The 21287-nt window shown below is 50.5% G+C and overlaps 2 protein-coding genes across 2 annotated transcripts; both read left to right on the forward strand.

Moving 5' to 3' along the window:
- Positions 1–288: 288 nt before the first annotated feature.
- On the forward strand, positions 289–1382 carry LOC147972311 (dehydration-responsive element-binding protein 1B-like). The gene has a single exon (XM_087521387.1). It carries the CDS (start codon positions 419–421, stop codon positions 1226–1228), a length of 810 nt encoding a protein of 269 aa, XP_087377513.1. The 5' UTR covers positions 289–418; the 3' UTR covers positions 1229–1382.
- Positions 1383–16732: 15350 nt separating this feature from the next.
- Positions 16733–17687, forward strand: LOC147972312 (dehydration-responsive element-binding protein 1B-like). The gene has a single exon (XM_087521388.1). The coding sequence runs from the start codon at positions 16857–16859 to the stop codon at positions 17493–17495; it is 639 nt and encodes a 212-aa protein (XP_087377514.1). The 5' UTR covers positions 16733–16856; the 3' UTR covers positions 17496–17687.
- Positions 17688–21287: the final 3600 nt, after the last annotated feature.

Below are 21287 nucleotides of genomic sequence, written 5' to 3' on the forward strand. Positions count from 1 at the left end.
GACGCGCGTCGCGGAAATGATAGTATATGTGTGTGTATGTATTTGTGAAGCATGTTTAAACAAAAGCCGTAAACGCATCACCCATCACATCTCATCCAGCTAAAGCTTGAAGAGCAACCAAGAGATGCGCGTCGCGGAAATGATAGTAAAACAAATAGGGGCGCGCCATGAAGCTCCCTTGTGCTCCGGTGCAAGTGTCAGCGTGAGAGTGTGACATACACATACTCCTTCTCAGCCACTTGCCATTTCCAGGAAACCACCGCTTGCCTTCGCCTATATATGCTCCCCGCCTCCATTCCCCTTCTTCTCAAACAAGCTCCATCCACCGATCCATCAAAACCTCCCAACACAGCCGCTGATTCTTCCAGTACTCCCGCTCCACACCTCCCACGAGCGTCTCCGCCAGCTCTCGACTCAGATGGACGTCGCCGACATCGCCTCCCCGTCCGGCCAGCAGGAGCAGGGCCACCGGACGGTGTCGTCCGAGCCGCCGAAGCGGCCCGCGGGGCGGACCAAGTTCCACGAGACGCGCCACCCGCTGTACCGCGGCGTGCGGCGCCGTGGCCGCGTCGGGCAGTGGGTGTGCGAGGTGCGCGTGCCCGGGATCAAGGGCTCCAGGCTCTGGCTCGGCACCTTCAACACGGCCGAGATGGCGGCGCGCGCGCACGACGCCACCGTGCTCGCGCTCTCCGGCCGCGCCGCCTGCCTCAACTTCGCCGACTCCGCCTGGCGCATGCTGCCCGTGCTCGCGGCCGGCTCCTTCGGCTTCGGCAGCGCGAGCGAGATCAAGGCCGCCGTCGCTGTCGCCGTGGTCGCGTTCCAGCGGAAGCAGATTGTTCTTCCAGTCGCCGTCGCCGTCGTGGCGCTCCAGCAGAAGCAGGTCCCGATCGCCGTCGCCGTGGTGGCGCTCCAGCAGAAGCAGGTTCCGGTCGCCGTCGCCGTGGTGGCACTCCAGCAGCTGCCAGTTCCGGTCGCCGTCGCCGTCGTGGCGCTCCAGCAGCAGCAGATCATTCTTCCAGTCGCGTGCCTGGCGCCCGAGTTTTACATGTCGTCCGGCGACCTGTTGGAGCTGGACGAGGAGCAGTGGTTTGGCGGCATGGAGGCCGGGTCGTACTACGCGAGCTTGGCGCAGGGGATGCTCGTGGCGCCGCCGGACGAAAGAGCGAGGCCGGAGAGCGGCGAGCAGAGCGGCGTCCAGACGCCGCTATGGAGCTGCTTGTTCGACTAATTTAGCGATACTGTCAAGTTGTAGATAGTCGCCTTCTTCTCGATTTGGGAAAAAGCAGAGTAGTACTAGAGGTATTTGTCGAGTTCCCGGCTTCTACTTTTGGGGAAAAGGGCTACTCCTATATTTGCTTAATACAGAAATTATTGGTACTGAACTCGAGTGCGTACCGTGCACTCCATGAATCCACATCAAATATATATTTTTACAAGGAAAGCAGACAAATCAAAGGACGTCACTGTTCGTTGACAACCTGTGAAAATGATGGATTTGGACGGCTTTGCAAACAAAAATCCCTTCACTTACGTTTCCAACCTCAACAATGGTATTTTTTTTTTCATACTAGATTTTAACATCGATTTCAACTAGGATTTCCACATGGTGTTACAAAATGGATTTGAAAACTGGTCGTTAGTTAGGATATAATGACATCAATCGACATTTTTTTACCGGTAGCACCTTCTTAAAGCAGCGGAAGATCGGTTTAAGATAAAAAGGTTGGGGGGGGGGGGGGGGGGTGGTCAATGGCCACTTAAAAAAGGCGGCAACTGTTTAATGGGTACCAACTTTTTATGTGTTGCTCACTTTATTTTTCATAAACAAAAACATGTATACAAAAGTTAAACACAAACTAGAATAAAATCAAATAAAAGTTTTTCTAGGTAAAATGAATAAAAGTCATTCACATTACCCTTAAAAATATGAAAATATATAAAACAAATGATGGAAAAAACTTAGATAAATTGCACAAGAATTGTACCATTTCACAATATGACAATTCGCAAGAACAAGCACATGGCTTTACATTTTTTTTGACAATGGTATGTTGCATAGTACTACTCCCTCCGTTCCAAAATTCTTGTCTTAGATTTATCTAGATACGGATGTATCTAATACTAAAATGCGACTTGATACATCCGGATTTAGACAAATCTAAGACAAGAATTTTGGGACGGAGAGAGTACTTATTAGTGTACGATGGAGATTAATTGTCATATTTCATGTTGATGGTATATGACAAGCGCACCCACACACTCACACAAGCCCACATGCACGAGACACAAACATACACTCAAAGAAAGAATATCCGAGTAGAAAAAGAAAGAAAAAACAAGCAAACACACACACAAAAAGGAAAAAAAATGTGATTGAACTAAAATAATACTCCCTCCTTCCCTAAAAAAACTCTCTCGGTCCAAAATAAGTGTCTCCAGTCTTAACTTTAATACGAAGTTGAGACACTTATTTTGGGACGGAGGTAGTAATTCAGTTGGCCGGATGATACAAAAAACACGAAAATAATGGTTGTTGATGATTCCAAAAGTAGATCCTATCCATTCATACGTTGTAACCATATGAGGCCCCGCTTGGATTGTGTGTAAAATTAGAGTGTTCCCTGGTATTTAGCTTAAGATTGAATTGAATATTGGGCAGCACACAAAATTTACATCCAATCTAAAGCGGACATAGGCGGCAAACCTCAACAATGACATTTTTATCATACTGGATTTAACATCAATTTCAACTAGGATTTCCACATGGTATTACAAAATGGGTTTGAAAAAGGATTATAATTGCAATTCGAACAAACTAATAGTAAGATCCTCTACTAATTGAACCATATACCCGAAACAGTATCAATCTGGACGTTAATTATGGATATTATCGTCAAGCATTTGATGTAATGATCACTACAATATGTGTTTTAGGGGTGTAAGAGCATCTACAACCACATATGGCAAATCCGCCCCCCTAAACGCCCGCGCGGGCGCGTCCGCGGGTAGTGACCGGGCACGCCTCAAATTTCACTTCTTGCATCCGGACATCTCATACTAGATTCTTATATCCATACAAAGACATGCAAAAGAAGTAGAACCTACGTACTACGTCAATCTTACCTACTCCTCGTCGGAGATCACGACGATCTCCGTGCCCGGCTCCGGCAGCATGTGCGGCAGCTGCAGCTCCGGCAGCATGTGCGGCAGCTGCAGCTCCGGCAGCATGTGCGGCAGCTGCAGCTCCGGCTCCTCCGTCTGCTCCACTTCGGCCTCCTCCGCTCCGGTCTCCTCCGCCTCTATCTCCGCGTCGAGCTCGTCGAAGAGCGCGTCGGTCTCCGCCTGCTAACGCCGGAGGAACGCCCTGTTGGCCATCACATAGGCCTCATCCTGGATGGACTCCAGGATGGTCTGCTGCTCAGCCATCTCGTCGGACTGGGCGACGGCGAACTCCGCCTCCGCCTGCTCCATGTTGAAGGCCGACACCTGCTGGTCTGGCTCCTCCGCCTCCATCGGAGACATCTTCTCCTCCTCCTCCGGCTAAGGTGAGTCTGGAGGCAGCCCGACAGCGATGTGGGTGACGTGCGCGGCTTACCTCGCCCGGATCTGCTGCTGGATCTCGTAGCGGCGCACCGTCGTCAGCACGACATAGTAGGTGATCTTGCTCCGGACCATGGTGGAGTGCCGGAGCGTCTACAAAGCGCTGGAGCGAGAGTGGGAGGACGTGGAAGGGCTCGGGCTGGTGGCGCGGAGAGGGGGGTGGGTTAGGGTTGCGGGACGCCAGCCGGCTTAAATAGCCGGATGTCGTCTTGGGCGGCGAGCCGGAGCGACGCCACGCAGCGTTCCCACCGCGCCGATGGACGCAACGTCCATCGAACCGCTGGGTTTCCGGGCGTTTTCGTGTGGGGCCACGCCGTCAGGCCGACGTGGCGGGCGTGCCCGGGTGCGCCCGGGCGCCCTATTCGCCCCATGTTTGGGCTGGATATGGGAGCCGCCGATCAGCCCGGGCGTTTGAGGGCCGTTTGAGGGGCCCGTCTGAGTCTAAATTTCATGACCGGGCAGCGACCGGGCGGTCTGCCCGGACGTTTGAGACGGGTTTGAGGGGTTCGATTGTAGATGCTCTAACACTAGAATATATGTATGCCCTCGTTGCAACACACGAGCAATTAGTTAGTTAGGATATAATGATATGAATCGACATTTTTTAACAGTGGCCCCCTCTCTATACCTAAATCCTGGGCGGCCACTGTTTAATGGGTATCATATTTTTATGTGTGAGTCACTTTTCTTTTCTTGATAAACAAAAACATGTATACAAAAGTTAAACACAAACTAGAATAAAATAAAAAAAACTCTAAGTAAAACGAATAAATGTCATTGGCACTACCCTTACAAATATGAAAAATAATAAAACAAATGATAGCAAAAACTTACATAAGTTGCAGAAGAATTGTACCTTTTCATAATATGACAATTCGGAGGAAACAAGCACATAGTTGTACATTTTTTTGACAATGGTCTGTTGCATAGTACTAATTATTTGTGTATGATGGACGTTAATCGACATATTTCATGTCGATGGCCTTTGTCCGAAAATACTTTTCATCAAAATGGATAAAAAGAGATGTATATAAAATTAAAATACATTTAGATACATCTTCTTTTATTCATTTAGATGACAAGTATTTCTGAACGGAGGGAGTATATGACAAGCGCACCCACACACTCACACAAGCCCACATGCATGAGACACAAACATACACTCAAAGAAAAAATATCCGAGTAGGAACAGAAAGAAAGAACAAGCAAACACACACAAAAAAGGAAAAAAAATATGATTGAACTGAAGTTGAGAGTTGAGACACTTGTTTCAGGACAGAGGTAGTAATTCACTTGGCCGGATGACACGGAAAAAGCAAAAATAATGGTTGTTGATGATTCCAGCAATCGATCCTATCCGTTCATGCGTTTTGACCATATGAGGGTCCGCTGGGATTGTGTGTAAAATTAGTGTGTTCCCCGGTATTTATCTCAAGATCGAATTGAATATTGGGCAGCACACAAAATTTACATCCAATCTTCCCACACAAAAAAATATACATCCAATCTAAAGCGGACATAGGCGGTAAACTTTGATTGGTTCATTATGTGTGACGGAGGAAGGTGGGCCAAAGTAAGCTTAATTAAATGGTCGACAGGTCGATTGAGGCCCAACCAAATCAGCCGCGGAACCTCGGGGATCTTATTCTGGGGTCATGTCTAAATCCTGGTGAGCTGTCTGTGGAGGCCGGTGAGTGTGAGCCATCAGGGCATCTTCAGCCGCGCTCGAAGGCCTCCTCAGACGATTTTTTCGCGCCGGCGCCAAAAAACGATTCAGTCATGCTTTCAGAAGCCTGATTTTCGCCGGGCTGAGCCGAAAACAGCGTGGGCGAACCCAGGCCAAACCCGGCGCGCTGGGGCGCTCGGGGGCGCCGGGGCGAACTGTTTTGACGCGAAACAGCCGCGGGCCCGCCGCGTCAGCGACATGGCGCCTCAAACTAGCAAGACCCACTCCATTGGTAATTCCATCAATAACACCCTTATCAAAAAACTCCGTTTGGACAAAAAGTTTTTCCGTCATCCCATTTTGAGGACTTACAGAAATACCTCGCTCTGAATTTGGAATCCAAAAATGTTGGGATTGTATTAATGGGGATCAAAAACTGCTAATTCGTATAAAGCCATTGAGCCAGCCCAACCAGAAAAGTACAATTCCAATCGAAACTTAAGAAACAACAACCAAAATTTAAGAAACAACAACCGGAACTTAAGTTCCGATTGTTGATGTTTTATTCGAAAAAAGTGGATTTCTATTCACAGGCTGCAAAATTCAGAATAAATTGGAACCGTTAACTAGAATTCTCTTTTTTTTATTGCAGTAGTGAACTACTCTTAAATCGGTATTATTCCTTAAAAAAGAAAGAGTACGGGAATGATGTCCTGAATAGAAGAAGCGGGAATAGGAAGATTTTTTATTCCTTTTGTTACTCTTTTTTTTTAAGCAAAGGACGCCCGAATATACCATAAAATTCAAAGTTTTCGAGATCTTTAAAAAAGTGGATTAATCGGACGAGGCTAAATTTAACAATTCCTGAACCCTTTTTATCTTTTCTGTATCGGGGATCGTCAAAATAAGCAAAAATAATAAGTAAAAAAGAAGTAGGAACTAGAATGAACAGTGCAGTAGCAATAAAAGAAGGGCAATCACTCGTTCTTAAAACCAGCATTCTTAAGATCAAAGAGTCGGGCGGAAAAAGGGGAGAGCTCCCCGTTCCTGGTTCTCCTGTAACTGGATTCCCCGGAACCACAAGAATCCTTAGAATGGCTCCATCCCTTTCCTTTTGACATCCCCATGCCGCCACACCACAGGGGGAAAGTAAAGGCCCTTCCCCCTTTGGAAGGCTGTGGGCGAGGAGGGATTCGAACCCCCGACACCGTGGTTCGTAGCCACGTGCTCTAATCCTCTGAGCTACAGGCCCAGCTGTCTCCACTGGATCTCTTCCCGGGGGTACAACAAAAGAAAAAAAAGGAGGTATTTGTTGGCAGTAGATGGATTTTACTAAATTGAAAAAGGGAACGGAATGCTCAAACCAGAACTGCTAGAGGAACGAATTTTCAATAGCATAACTTGGGCTCCTAGAATATGGCGCCCCCCAAACTTTGGTAACTCCAACTTCAACTTCAATTTTATTAATAACTACTTATGAGACCTTTTTTGGCACATACCCGTTATCTCAAGTTTTTGATCAAACGAATCCATTGACACAAACTGTTCATGGGCGTCAGCCTATAGGTTTTCTGGTTTTTTTAATTTCTTCTTTGGCAGAATGTGAAAGATTACCCTTTGATTTACCAGAAGCGGAAGGTCAAGGAAGTTGGTGAACTGATGACAGGGAAGCCGGCGACCGAAGCCCCGGTGAACGGCGACCGTTATAGTCTTCCCCCAACGGCCTCGGTTCCCATGGGGAATCAATGCCAAAACTGCCGCCGGTCAGTCTTGCCATTGATTCCTCACGGGCGGCGCGTCACGGGACGGCGCGCCGACGCCTCCCCTCCCTCGCACGCGTACACACGGGTGCGGCGCGGCTATATAGCCGGTGGCCTGCACTCGCCTGTGCCCACACCAGCCCCGCCCCTCGCCGCCGCCCAGCTCCTCCCTCTCCCTACCTCTCCCGAGCGCCGCCACCCAACCCCTCCCTCTATCTCTCTACCTCTCCCGTCGCCATGGCGGAACGCTACCCCGGAGACGAGGCGGCGGCCAACGGCTTCGGCCGCCGTTCGCTCCGCGAACAGGAGTCCTGGCTCCTGTTCCAGGCGAACATCCCGACGCCGCTGGACAAGCGCGCCGGGCCGACGGGATGGAGGCTCAGCGCCGGAGGAGTGCCCATTCCCCCGTTGCCCGACGCCGTGGCGAAGCCGACATACTTCGCCGAGGAAGTCGAGGTCGTGCGCGCCTCCCTCACCGACGCCCAACTCTTCCTCCCCCAGTACGCCGCCGACAACCAGGCGGCTTGGGCGGCGTATTTCAAGCGCCGCCAGCAGCAGTGCTTGGCGTCCATCAACGGCGCGCCGGTGGTTGGCGGCCGGCAGAACAGCGAGGGGCGCCACCTGTGGTGGGGCGTCCCCGGCCGCACACTCGAGGGCGTGCTGACGTACCTCGAGGGCGGCAACGACCCGCCGTTGGCGTACCCAGCGAGGGCGGCCGCCCCGGCGCAGCACCGACGCGCTGGGCCATGGGCGCCAAGGAGGTTCGGGTCCTCCTCCTCTTCTTCCTCCTCCCGATCTTCATCGCACTCCTCCGGCACTCCGGCCCTTCTCGGCGTCAAGGCCGAGCCCGCGGCGGAGACGCCGGCGCACCCGCAGCACCGGCATCGTCATCAACGAGGGCGGCCGGCGCGCCTCCTCGTCGGCTCCTCCTCCGCGCTTCGTCAAGCCAAAGACGGAGCCGGGGCTCGCGCCGGTGAAGACGGAGCCGGGGCTTGCGCCGGTGAAGAAGGAGCCGGCCGCGCCGGTGACGATGGAGCTCGACGACGACGAAGTGGCCCTGAAATGGGCGCGCAGGGACTCCATAGCGATGGAGAAGGAGCGCCTGGAGAAGGCGAAGGAGCGCCAGCGTGCCGCCCTTCTTCGCTTCGCAGAACGTCGACGCGGCCGCGACGAAGGCGGAGTCGTCGTCATCTACGACAGCGACGACGACGACGATGCGCCGCCACCAGTCCGCCATGGCGACGCCGGGCAGGGGTCCAGCAGGGGCGCCCGCGTCAAGGAGGAGAAGGCCGACGACGATGATGGCGGCGACGGCGGCGACTTCAGCCAGTTTTTCCTTTAGATTAGTTTATGTATATGTGCTATGTAATGAAAATCCGCGAACTTCGCTGAAATATGCCGAAATTTATCGTGTTTGGCCGAAATTTATCGTGTTTGGCCGAATTTCATCGTGTTTAAGCCGAACTTCGCCGAACTTTTTTTATTTTAAAACATGTCTGGGGCGGTCCTGTGGCCGGTGGCTGGGGACTAACTCGGCCCCAGAACCAATTTTTTCGTTGGCTCATCCCCAGACGGTGATTTTAGACGCCCCTTAGGATGTCAACGGCTGAAAATGCTCTGAGAAAGCATACACTCGTCACGCTCCGCTCCCCGCGGCCTCTCCAACCTAAATTAATTCCGGTGGCCAAGTGGCAAAATGCCAGGATATTTTTCTTCCTTTTTCGGGAAACAATGATGCCGGGTTGACACGGAGTGATGCGACGGCGACGAGGAAATAGTGAAAATTACTATATTCTCTTTTGCCCATATTAATTGACGCTGTTTAACACAACGTTATACTGCACTAGAGCAGCGTAAATTAATATGGATTGGATGGTGTAACAAAATACAACTCTGGTAGGCCGGTGAGAGTGAGTCGCGAGGAAGCAGGTGCTGAGTGCACTTATCACCCCGGCCCTCTCCATCTTAGATTAATCATAAAAGAAATCTTAGATTAATCTGGTGAGATGACAGGCTGGCAAGTGATGTGCCCCTTAAGGTAGTACTCCCTCGAAGTTAAAAACGCTCATAGGCTGGTTATAGTCGGGAGTAACTTAGACTAATGTCATACATATGATACTAGTATAAAGTGTCATAGAAGTAGTATCATAGTAATATGGTTGCATTTATTAGCTTATAGACTCAACATTTTTTGGGAAGCGCTATGTGATGGTAACATAATATGTTACTCTAAACACCTCTCTTCTTATTAATTAGGTGCCATATAAGCAAACTTGTCTTGATATGTGTTATGTTACGAGCTAAGTTACTTTCATTATGACTAGGCTTATATTACGAGATGGAGAGAGTAATAGATATTTATACTATGGATGACTGTTTCTAAAAAGAAAATGGGTCTTGTCTTTATGATGAAATTCTTAGAAGAAAAGGATAAATCGAAACATTGCGACTACGGCAAAACTCGGGACAAAGTACCTATGTGGTTGTATTACGTATACTTACATGTTGTGCAATGGGTACATCATTCATCCGGGTTTATAATTTTCTTCATATTTTGCGTTGAACTTTTGACCAAAAAATTGACCAGTGTTGAATATATGGTTTTGTGAATGTATATTATATAGCCTGGCTCACCTTCTATTTATTGTATAGTTGAGGTTGTAGCTCACTTTATACTTCATATATACGTGCGTTTTGCACCGATCAATATATCATGAAACATTGCCAAACTCTCGTTTTCAACATGATATCATACCTAAGATCCTAACCTTAACCCTGTGCCGCCGCCGACGAACACTACCGCCGCCGCCACCACCCGCCGCCGTCGCCGCCGCGTACCCCACGCTGCCACGACCGCCGCCCCGCTTCCGCCCCCCAACCCGCAGCGCCGCCCTTCGGCCGCGCCGCCTCCCATCCACCGTGCCGCTTTTCGCGTGACGCCGCCGCCCTTGTCTCCCCATGGCCTCCCCTGGCTCCTCCGGCACCACCCGCAGCCGCCGCATCAATCCGTTCGAAGGCCCTGATCCCGTCGTCATCCGCAACCTCAACATCCTCGCTCAGGTTCCCGTCGTCCTCGACCACCTCACCTCCACCTACTATGCATGGAAGACGTACTTCTCCCTTGTGTTTCGGGAGTACAACATCTGGGATCACATCGATGGCACTGTGGATTCCCTCTTCATGCAGGACGATGAGGAGTGGATGTCCATCGACGCCACCCTCATTCGTTGGTTCTACACCACCATCTCGAAGGACCTTTTCCACACGGTGGTCTCCGCCGATGATGATGCTCATGCCGTTTGGACCAAGCTCAACGGCCTTTTCACCGACAACGCGCTCCAACACAAGGTTTTCTTGCACGACGAGTTTTTTGGGTGCCAGCAGCTTGACTCGTCTGTCGATGATTACTGCATGCGCCTCAAGAAGCTTGTTGACGAGCTCCGTGACCTTGGTGAGAAGGTCTCCGACGAGCCTGAGCGACGAATTCAGGAACGCCGCCTCCAACATCCCCCTCATCACCAAACGGACGTTCCCCAAGATCGTCGCCTACCTGAAGTTGGGAGAGAAGCGGATGCGGATGTCACGCGCCCGGGCCAGCCACACCGCCCTCACCGTCGGTACTCGCGGCGGTGCGCCGCCCTCCGCTCCGCCGAGGCCCGCCCCGGGCCCCTTCCTGGCGCCGCCGCCACCCGGGTTCCCCTACCCGCAGCCGCAGCCGGCTCCTGCCGAGCAGCAGCAGCAGCGCCGCGGGGGCCGCCGTGGCCGCAAACAGCAGGAGTAGCAGCAGCCGGCTGCGCCCGGTGGGGCGCCGCGCCAGCAGCTCCCCCCGGTGCCCTGGCAGGCCGGCCAGAACCCCTGGACCGGGGTTGTGCATGCATATTCCATGCCTATACCGCGTGCCCCCGCTCCGGGCCTCTTCTGTGCCCGCCCGACCGCTCATCAGGCGCTTCACGCGGCCCCTCAGGCGTACCAGCCCGTGCCGCTCTACGGCCCCTCTGCGGTCTATGGGCTGCCTTCGGCCGGTGGGTTTGTGGCGCCCCCGCCTCAGCCGGCGCCGTCCGCCCCGGCTCTCTCACCGGTGCCTTGGGACCCCGCGCTCCTTGTGGCCCTCCACACCGCCCCCACGCCGCAGCAGTACACTGGCATTGGCGACTGGTATATGGACACCGGAGCTACGGCTCACATGCCCGCCAACCCCAGTAACCTTCTCGCCGCTCACCCCATTCACACCGCTGCTCGCATTACCGTGGGTGACGGTTCTTCCATGCCTATTACTCATGTTGGCCATGCTGCTTTTCCTTCTAACTCCATGCCATTATATCTTTCTAATGTGCTTGTCTCTCCTGACATCATTAAAAATCTTGTTTCCGTTCGTTCTTTTACATGTGAAAATTCTGTTACCGTTGAATTTGACATGTTTGGCTTTTCTGTTAACGATGCCCGTACCCAGATGGTGCTCCACCGATGTGACAGCCCTGACGAGCTCTACCCGATCCACTCCTCTACCTCCTCCGTCGCTGCACCCATGGCGCTTTCCGCCGAAGTGGACCTTTGGCACGCTCGTCTCGGTCATCCCAACACCGCCACCCCTCGTCATATTCTCCGAAGTTTTTCATTCACGTGTAATAAGATCGACAATCACACCTGTCATGCCTGTCGTCTCGGCAAACATGTTCGTCTTCCTTTTAGCACTTCCTCGCATGTTGCATCATACCCGTTTGAGTTAATTCATAGTGATGTTTGGACCTCTCCTGTTGCAAGTAACACGGGCTATATTTATTACCTTGTCATACTTGATGATTTTTCGCACTATGTGTGGACCTTCCCATTGCGGCGAAAGTCGGACTCTGTTGCCACTCTCACTGCTATTTACTCCTATGTCTCCATGCAGTTTGGACGTCCCATTCATGCGTTGCAAACAAACAACGGGAAGGAGTTTGATAACCTTGCGATCCACAACCTTCTCGCCTCACACGGCATGATATTTCGTCTCACTTGCCCATACACTTCGCAACAAAACGGCCGCGCTGAGCGTGTGCTTCCCACTCTCAATGATTGCGTTCGCACCCTCCTCTTTCACGCCAACATGCCACCACGTTTTTGGCCCGACGCGCTTGCCACCACATCACTACTCATTAACATTCATCCTTGTCGCCCTCGCGGGAATTTTGCACCTCATCACCTCTCGTTTGGCATGCCACCTTCCTATGCTGAGCTCCGCATTTCGGTTGCCTGTGCTACCCCAGCATCGCTTCCACTGCTCCTCATAAGCTTGCCCCTCAGTCTGTGGCCTGCATCTTTCTCGGCTACCCCCCCAACACCAAAGGCTACCGCTGCTATGATCCTATCTCACATCGGGTGATCACTTCACGACACATTTACTTTGATGAGATGGTTTTTCCGTTTCAGCAAGTACCTTCGGATGTTGCGGCTTTGCCCGCTCTCGGTGACGGTTGCTCCCGTGCCTCTCTTGGGCCGCCTCCCGGCTTTGAGGGTGCCCCCCCGCGCCACGGGTCGAGTTTCTCCTCGGTTGGCTGCCCTAGGGGCCGCACCTCCCTCGGCGCCCGCGACGCCCCTGGCGTCCCCGGCCTCGACCACTCCAGCGGCCTCGCCCGCCGCCTCGCCGGCGGCCTTGCCCGCCACGCCCTCGCCCACGGCGGTCTCGGAGGAGGCGGGCTCTTCTTCATCGTCGCCCGTCTCCACTCCGGACCCGCTGCCCCGCCTGATGACTCGCTCTCGGGCTGGCACTCTCCGACCGAGCACGCGGTACCCCAGCGATGAGTACCTTCTTGCTGCTTCCGTCTCTGAGCCGTCTCCTCTGCCATCGTCAGCTCGAGCCGCCCATCGGGATCCTCATTGGCTTGTTGTGATGCAGGAAGAGTTCGACGCGCTCCAGTGGAACCGTACCTGGCAGCTCGTCCCTCGGCCGCCCCGTGCCAACATCATCACGGGCAAGTGCGTCTATCTGTTGGAAATATGCCCTAGAGGCAATAATAAAATGGTTATTATTATATTTCTTTGTTCATGATAATTGTCTATTGTTCATGCTATAATTGTGTTATCCGGAAATCGTAATACATGTGTGAATACATAGACCACAACACGTCCCTAGTGAGCCTCTAGTTGACTAGCTCGTTGATCAACAGATAGTCATGGTTTCCTGACTATGGACATTGGATGTCATTGATAACGAGATCACATCATTAGGAGAATGATGTGATGGACAAGACCCAATCCTAAGCATAGCTCAAAGATCGTGTAGTTCATTTGCTGTAGCTTTTCTGAATGTCAAGTATCATTTCCTTAGACCATGAGATTGTGCAACTCCCGGATACCGTAGGAGTGCCTTGGGTGTGCCAAACGTCACAACGTAATTGGGTGACTATAAAGGTACATTACAGGTATCTCCGAAAGTGTCTGTTGGGTTGGCACGAATCGAGACTGGGATTTGTCACTCCGTATGACGGAGAGGTATCTTTGGGCCCACTCGGTAATGCATCATCATAATGAGCTCAATGTGATCAAGTGGTTGATCACGGGATCATGCATTACGGTACGAGTAAAGTGACTTGCCGGTAACGAGACTGAACAAGGTATTGGGATACCGACGATCGAGTCTCGGGCAAGTAACGTACCGATTGACAAAGGGAATTGTATACGGATTGATTGAATCCTCGACATCGTGGTTCATCCGATGAGATCATCGTGGAGTATGTGGGAGCCAACATGGGTATCCAGATCCCGCTGTTGGTTATTGACCGAAGAGGTTTCTCGGTCATGTCTGCATGTCTCCCGAACCCGTAGGGTCTACACACTTAAGGTTCGGTGACGCTAGGGTTGTAGAGATATTAGCATACGGTAACCCGAAAGTTGTTTGGAGTCTCGGATGAGATCCCGGACGTCATGAGGAGTTCCAGAATGGTCCAGAGGTAAAGATTTATATATAGGAAGTCCAGTTTTGGCCATCGGGAAGGTTTCGGGGGTCACCGGTATTGTACCGGGACCACCGGAAGGATCCCGGGGGTCCACTGGGTGGGGCCACCTATCCCGGAGGGCCCCATGGGCTGAAGTGGGAGGGGAACCAGCCCCTAGTGGGCTGGTGCGCCCCCCTTGGGCCTTCCCCTGCGCCTAGGGTTAGAAACCCTAGGGGCGGGGGCGCCACCCTTGCCTTTGGGGGCAAGGCAACCCCTTGGCCGCCGCCCCCCTAGGAAATTGGATCTCCTAGGGCCGGCGCCCCCCCTAGGCACCCTATATATAGTGGGGGGGGGAGGGGGAGAGGGAGGGCTGCGCACCAAAGCCCCTGGCCTCTCCCTCTCCCTCCCGTGACACTCCTCCGTCTCCCTGTGCTTGGCGAAGCCCTGCTGAGATCACCGTTGCTTCCACCACCACGCCGCCGTGCTGCTGGATCTTCATCAACCTCTCCTTCCCCCTTGCTGGATCAAGTTGGAGAAGACGTCTTCCCAACCGTACGTGTGTTGAACGCGGAGGTGCTGTCCGTTTGGCACTTGGTCATCGGTGATTTGAATCACGTCGAGTACGACTCCATCAACCCCGTTCTCTTGAACGCTTCCGCGCGCGATCTACAAGGGTATGTAGATGCACTCCTCTCCCTCGTTGCTAGATGACTCCATAGATTGATCTTGGTGATGCGTAGAAAATTTTAAAATTTTGCTACGTTCCCCAACACTATCGGCACAAGACTCGTCCGGATGGCACTCTCGAGCGCTACAAAGCTCGCTGGGTGGTTCGGGGTTTTCGGCAATGCGCGTGCGAGGACTTCACCGACACATTTGCCCCGGTTGTTAAACCGGGCACGAAACGCGCCGTGCTCCAGGTAGCCGTGTCCCGAGCTTGGCCTGTGCATTAGTTGGACGTGTACAATGCCTTCTTGCATGGCCACCTGGCTGAGCAGGCGTTCTGTGAGCAGCCCACCGACTTCGTCGACGCCACACATCCAGATCATGTGTGCTTGCTTTCCCGTTCTCTCTACGGGTTGAAGCAGGCACCTCGGGCCTAGTACCAGCACATCGCCGCCTCCCTGCAGACGCTCGGATTTACATCGACTCGCTCCGATGCGTCCCTCTTCGTGTATCATCACGGAGTTGACACGGCCTACTTGTTGTTGTACGTCGATGGCATCATTCCGACGGCATCCACTGTCGCGCTCCTTCAGCGGCTCACAGCTCGTCTTCGTGATGAGTTTGCCCTGAAGGATTTGGGTCCTCTGCATTACTTCCTTGGCATTGAGGTCGTTCGGCGGCCAGATGGGTTCTTCCTGCATCAGCAGCGATATGCCCATGAGCTTCTCGACCGAGCTGGCATGCTTAACTGCAAGCTCGCTCCCACGCCCGTCGACACCAAGGCCAAGGTTTCCGCTTTGGAGGGTTCGCCTGCATCTGATGCAGCATTCTACCGCTCCATTGTGGGTGCCTTGCAGTACTTGACCCTGACGCGCCCCGACTTGCAGTATGCTGTTCAGCAGGTCTGTCTTCACATGCATGCTCCGCGTGACTCTCACATGGACTCTGGTGAAGTGTATCCTCCAATACATACGCGACACCTAGTCCTTGGGACTTACGCTGACGGCCTCCGCCTCCATCGACCTCGTCGCCTACTCTGATGCGGACTGGGCCGGCTGCCCGGACACACGGCGCTCCACCTCGGGGTACTGCATCTACCTTGGGCCGTCCCTGATCTCTTGGTCCTCCAAGCGACAGCCCATCGTCTCCCGCTCGAGTGATGAGGCTGAGTATCGAGCAGTGGCTAACGCCGTTGCTGAATGCTCTTGGCTCCGTCAGCTGCTCCAGGAGTTGCTTTGTGATGTTCACAAGGCCACAATCGTCTACTGCGACAACGTCTCCGCCGTCTACCTCTCCGCCAACCCGGCCCACCATCGTTGAACGAAGCATATTGAGCTCGATATACACTTCGTTCGTGAGCAGGTGGCTCTTGGGCGCATCCGGATCCTCCATGTCCCAACGGCGCAGCAGTTCGCCGACGTCATGACAAAAGGACTGCCTACTTCTGTCTTCGAGGAGTTCAGGTCCAGCCTTTGCGTCTCCGGCGACGCTTCGACTGCGGGGGGGGGGGGGGGGGGTGTTGAATATATGGTTTTGTGCATGTATATTATATAGTCTGGCCCACCTCCTAGTCATTGTATAGTTGAGGTTGTGGCCCACCATGTACTCCATATATACGTGCGCTTTGCACCGATCAATATATCGTGAAGCATTGCCAAACTCTCGTTTCCAACAACCACCAAGACACAAGTCACAAAAAATATATTATTGAATTTGCATTTGAAATGAAGTTTACAGTGATGATATTATTTTTAGTATTATAAACCGGCCTTCAAAATATAGAACTCTCTGAAAAATTGGACAGAAGTTCTTAACCAACTACCAAAACAAAAATTTACGCGTGGGTGGATATGAACGGAAGAGCTTAGAGTACACGTGTAGCTCGGTGAGACAAAGGACGTGGAGCACACGCGCTTTTGCTTGCGGATGCAGGTGGGTGATTAACCCTGGCTGGCCGGTTACCCGCCACCGCCAGTAATCATCCAACTAAACAAGCGGTGAGCGTTAGCAGAAATTACTATAATAATAAACCAAGAGAGGAAGTGGAACGCGCGCCATGAAGCTGCCTCCTTCTGCTGGCGCCAGGTAACCACCTACGACCTGCCTATATATACTCCCCCCTCTCAGTTCTCATTTTTCTCAGACAAAACCTCCACCGATCCATCGATCAAACCTCTCTACACAGCTGCTGATTCTTCCAGTGCTCCACACTTGAGAAGCAGCAGAGATCTCCGCAAGCTCTTGACCTAGATGCCGTCTGGTCAGGAGGAGCAGCGGCACAGGACGGTGAGGTCGGAGCCGCCGAAGCGGCCCGCGGGGCGGACCAAGTTCCAGGAGACGCGCCACCCGCTGTACCGCGGCGTGCGCCAGCGGGGGCCCGCCGGGCGGTGGGTCTGCGAGGTGCGCGTGCTCGGGATGAGGGGCTCCAGGCTCTGGCTCGGCACCTTCGTCACCGCCGAGATGGCGGCGCGCGCCCACGACGCCGCCGTGCTCGCGCTCTCCGGCCGCAAAGCCTGCCTCAACTTCGCCGACTCCGCCTGGCGGATGCTGCCCGTGCTCGCGGCCGGCTCCTTCGGCTTCGGCAGCGCGCGGGAGATCAAGACCGCCGTCGCCGTCGCCGTCCTCGCGTTCCAGCGGCAGCAGATCGTTCTTCCAGTCGCGTGCCCGGCGGCGGAGCCGGCCGTCGCCCCGAGCGGCGCGCTGTTCTCCATGTCGTCAGGCGACTTGCTGGAGCTCGACGACGAGCAGTGGTTTGGCGGCATGGTCGCCGGGTCGTACTACGAGAGCTTGGCGCAGGGAATGCTCGTGGAGCCGCCGGACGCCGGAGCCTGGCGAGAGGACAGCGACAACAGCGGCGTGGCGGAGACGCAGACGCCGTTGTGGAGCTAATCGTTCAGCTAAGCAGACCAAAGTTTTACTGTACATATTAGTTTGGGAAGAAACAGAGTAGGCAGTTTGTTTCTTCATTGTGTATAGCAAGTTTCCGCTTTCTATTTTTGGGAGAAAGGGCTAGATTGCTTATTTACACCCATCAATTATAATTGTCATGAATCCAAATCAAATAGTAATCCTCTTTTCTAAAATATAAGAATGTTTTTAACACTATACTAGTGTCAGAAATATTATTATATTATGGAACGGAGAGTGTAGTTTGAAAAAGGAAACTTATTAAATATTTTATCAAAAGAAAATGATACATCGAACAACGTCACTGTTGGTTGACAACTTGTGAAAATGATGGATTTGGACGGCTTGCAAATTGATTCCAAAACTAGAAGGTACTACACTCCGCACTATTTCTTTTTTTAGAAACTCCATACTGTATTCGTCCATTTGTGCTGACCAGAACTGGCAAGCGGACCGGAAAAAGGAATCTATATCTATACTACTATTAAATAATCAAACAAAAACTTTTTTAAACACACCTCATAAAGTGTACACAGATCCAATACCAACGCATGATTAGACCCACTAAAATCAATCTAACGGTTAGCTTTAACCTAAACCATTTTCTGTGTGCACTTAGCAATTTACATTGACTGATCGTACTCCACCGTGAAGGAAAATATGAAACTCCACGCCTAAGCAATTAGGAAACTAATAATCACGGGTGCATCCTATTTTAGAAAACTAAATCAGAGTGCATCTATCCTATTAGGAAACTAATCTCAGACAAATTCATCCTATTAAAAAACTTATCTCGGACACATCCATCCTATTAGGAAGCTAATCGCGAGCCACCTGCCGCCATCATGCACGCTAGCCACGATGGGGGAAGCGCGAGGAGCTTTGTCTTCCTCCGGGAACACACGTGCTATCGCCGCCACCGTCTTCTGTTTGGAGGCCAGGCGCTCTTCTGCCGCTACTGCGACGACTTCATCCATGTCCAGGGCATGCTCTCCGGCAACCATCGGCATCCGCGTTGACTTCAGCTCCGTTCGCAGCACCCACGCCGACAAATTGTCTGTTCAGTGGGTGCACGTGCATTACATATTAAATAAGAATCATGAGGCTTCAAGCAATCTAGAATTATAGATTTGGGATTATCTTAGGTTACCGATTGTTGTACTGAAAATGTGTAATTATATATGGCATGTACATAAGAATGCAGTAATCTTGTCTTACAAAGTAGGATCAAGAGGGATACTGAAGAAGTCAAGATGCAGAGTCTATTTTCCATGATTACTTCTCATGTTCATGTCGGCTTCCTTGGGCTTTACTTCGTACCACCATATGCATTAAACTGGACCGTATTAAGAGGTAACGCCATCCCCTTGATTAGAATTGCCTTATTTGTGCTATTTGATCAGTGTGTGTTTTACGTATGACGTTGTTTTACCTGGAATTAAGGTGGGTTGCACTTGCCTAGGCACTATCTCCAGGGATAGCTTGGAAAAAAGAAACGGAGGGTGTAGTTTAAAAAAAGAAACGTATCAAATATTTTATGAAAAGAAAATGATACATCGAACAACGTCACTGTTGGTTGACAGCTTGTGAAAATGATGGATTTGGACGGCTTGCAAATTGATTCCAAAACTAGAAGGTACTACACTCCGCACTAATTTTTTTTAGAAACTCCATACTGTATTCGTCCACTTGTGCTGACCAGAACTGGCAAGCGGCAACCGGAAAAAAGAGTAGATACAAAGAACGGGCAACCGAACTACCCTAGCGACGACACGTACTAATTTGGAAATTCAAACTATGAACAATTGGACCTACATGCAATCATTTTTTATCAATAATCTATTGTTTGAGAAAAATATGTTCTTTTTTAAGCGGTAAACAGTAAAACAATTGTTCTACGGTGTTTTTAGATATAAGTATCAAATGGAATAAGATAAGTACATGAAAGAGAAAGAAAAAAAGAAGATAAACAAGGGGTGCAACTATGCAATGAGATTATGAAATCAACTTTCTGACATCAGCTTCATAGATGTGAGCCAATCCAATCCTTCGAAGCATCTAAATTCTTGCTTTTTATCCCGGGCTTCAGATGGGAGAGATGTTACTTGAGCATGAATTTCCAGAAATTCCTATTCGACGCATTCTGCGTCAAGATGTCCCTACTTCGCACAGGAGCTCGAGCGATCGCTCCGATTGGGCCGGCCCGTTTAAGCGTTCCTGGTTTTGGGAACCTTCCAGAGGTTCCAGCCGGTTTTTTTTCTGGTTTTGCGAATCTTTTAGAAGGTTCCCTGAACCGGGTTTTTACTTTTACCGATTTTATTGTTTGTTTTTTGGTTTTTGACGATTTTTTCCCATATTTTTTGTTTTTATGTTAAATTTTCTTATTTCTTTCTTTCTTTCTTTTCTTCTTCCTTTTCTGTTTCTTTTTATTCATTTTTTACTTGATTTTACATTTTTCACGTTTTTTCCTTTTTCAATAAGTTCATGTTTCAAGATTGTTCGAATTTTGTAAAAAATGACCGTGCTTTTAGAAAATGTTCAGTTTCTCAGAAAATGGAAGTGTTTTAAAAAGTTGTTCATAAATTCAAAAAATGAGCACTTGTGTCTGTATTGATGTTTTAAAAATAAAAATGTAATATCATTTTTTATAAGGTATTTTTAGGGGATTTTTACAAAGTATGAAGATGTGAAGTTGATGAAGGCAGCGGCGGCCCGGTCCCAACATAGATTTAGAACCGTGCAAGCCCATGTACACGAATATACGGCCCATGGGCTATGTCATACGTCCCACCACCCACATCCGACACGCCAGTTCGGTTGCACTGAAAAAAAGAAGCCCAGTTCGGCTCGAACGCTGTGTCGCCGCACCCGCACCCTATTGGCTGACCGGTCCTTGCCCTATGAACAGTTTCTCATATACATACGCATACACTCACCCCTATAAATGCATACAAGCACACCCTACCCTTATGAGCACTCTTGTAACCCCTATACTCATCAAATACAATCAAGCAGTACATAGGGTTTTACCTTCATCAAAAGGGCCTGAACCTGGGTAAATATTGTATCCCACTTGTCCCTTGTTACCATCAATCCTCATACACACAGTTCAGAACCCCCTACCCGAGATCTGCCGGTTTTGACACCGACAAGGACAGATGCCAAAGCAAATTTGCGGGTTAGCGTTGGATATGTCCTAATGTGGATAACCTTGTCTCTTGTTCTGTTTACACAGTAGTTCTCTCTCCTACTTTGTGATAATAGGATGGACAGTGTTGTAATTTTCACTTCGTAGGAAACGAAAGCTTTCACTCTGCATCTAAGAATACTTATAGAACCTATATTCAGTTTATAGTTTTCAAACAAACTACGCCCCAATTTAAAGTATTTACCTTGCCTTTTGATAGAAACAAAATTGATCACATGACCTAAAAAATAATTCGATCACATCGTCACATATGGATAGGTGAGTACACATATTTGTATAAAATATTTCAACAATTGACTTAAATTTGTACAAAAAATCAAAGAAATTATCTCAGGAAGATGTAGTCAGAACCTAAGCTATAAATTGGTCTCAGAAACAAAACTCACAGCATGATGGATTTTAAGTGTGATATGTGATCCCACAAAGATATGGTCAAACATGAGGTCTACAAAATGATCTCAGAAGCAAGTATAAACAAAAATGAATAGCGGCTTTAAATTTGTACAAAATAAAGCAGATGGATTATATTGGATACATATCTCGAACACTGCAAAACAGATATATGT

The sequence above is a fragment of the Triticum urartu genome, chromosome 5A (assembly GCF_056163025.1).
Source record: "Triticum urartu cultivar PI428250 chromosome 5A, HENAU_Tu73, whole genome shotgun sequence".
Lineage (NCBI taxonomy): Eukaryota > Viridiplantae > Streptophyta > Magnoliopsida > Poales > Poaceae > Triticum > Triticum urartu.

What these genes read in the sequence shown, in the direction of transcription:
- LOC147972311 (XM_087521387.1), top strand. Translation starts at nt 419, where the DNA reads ATGGACGTCGCCGACATCGCCTCCCCGTCCGGCCAGCAGGAGCAGGGC.
- LOC147972312 (XM_087521388.1), top strand. Translation starts at nt 16,857, where the DNA reads ATGCCGTCTGGTCAGGAGGAGCAGCGGCACAGGACGGTGAGGTCGGAG.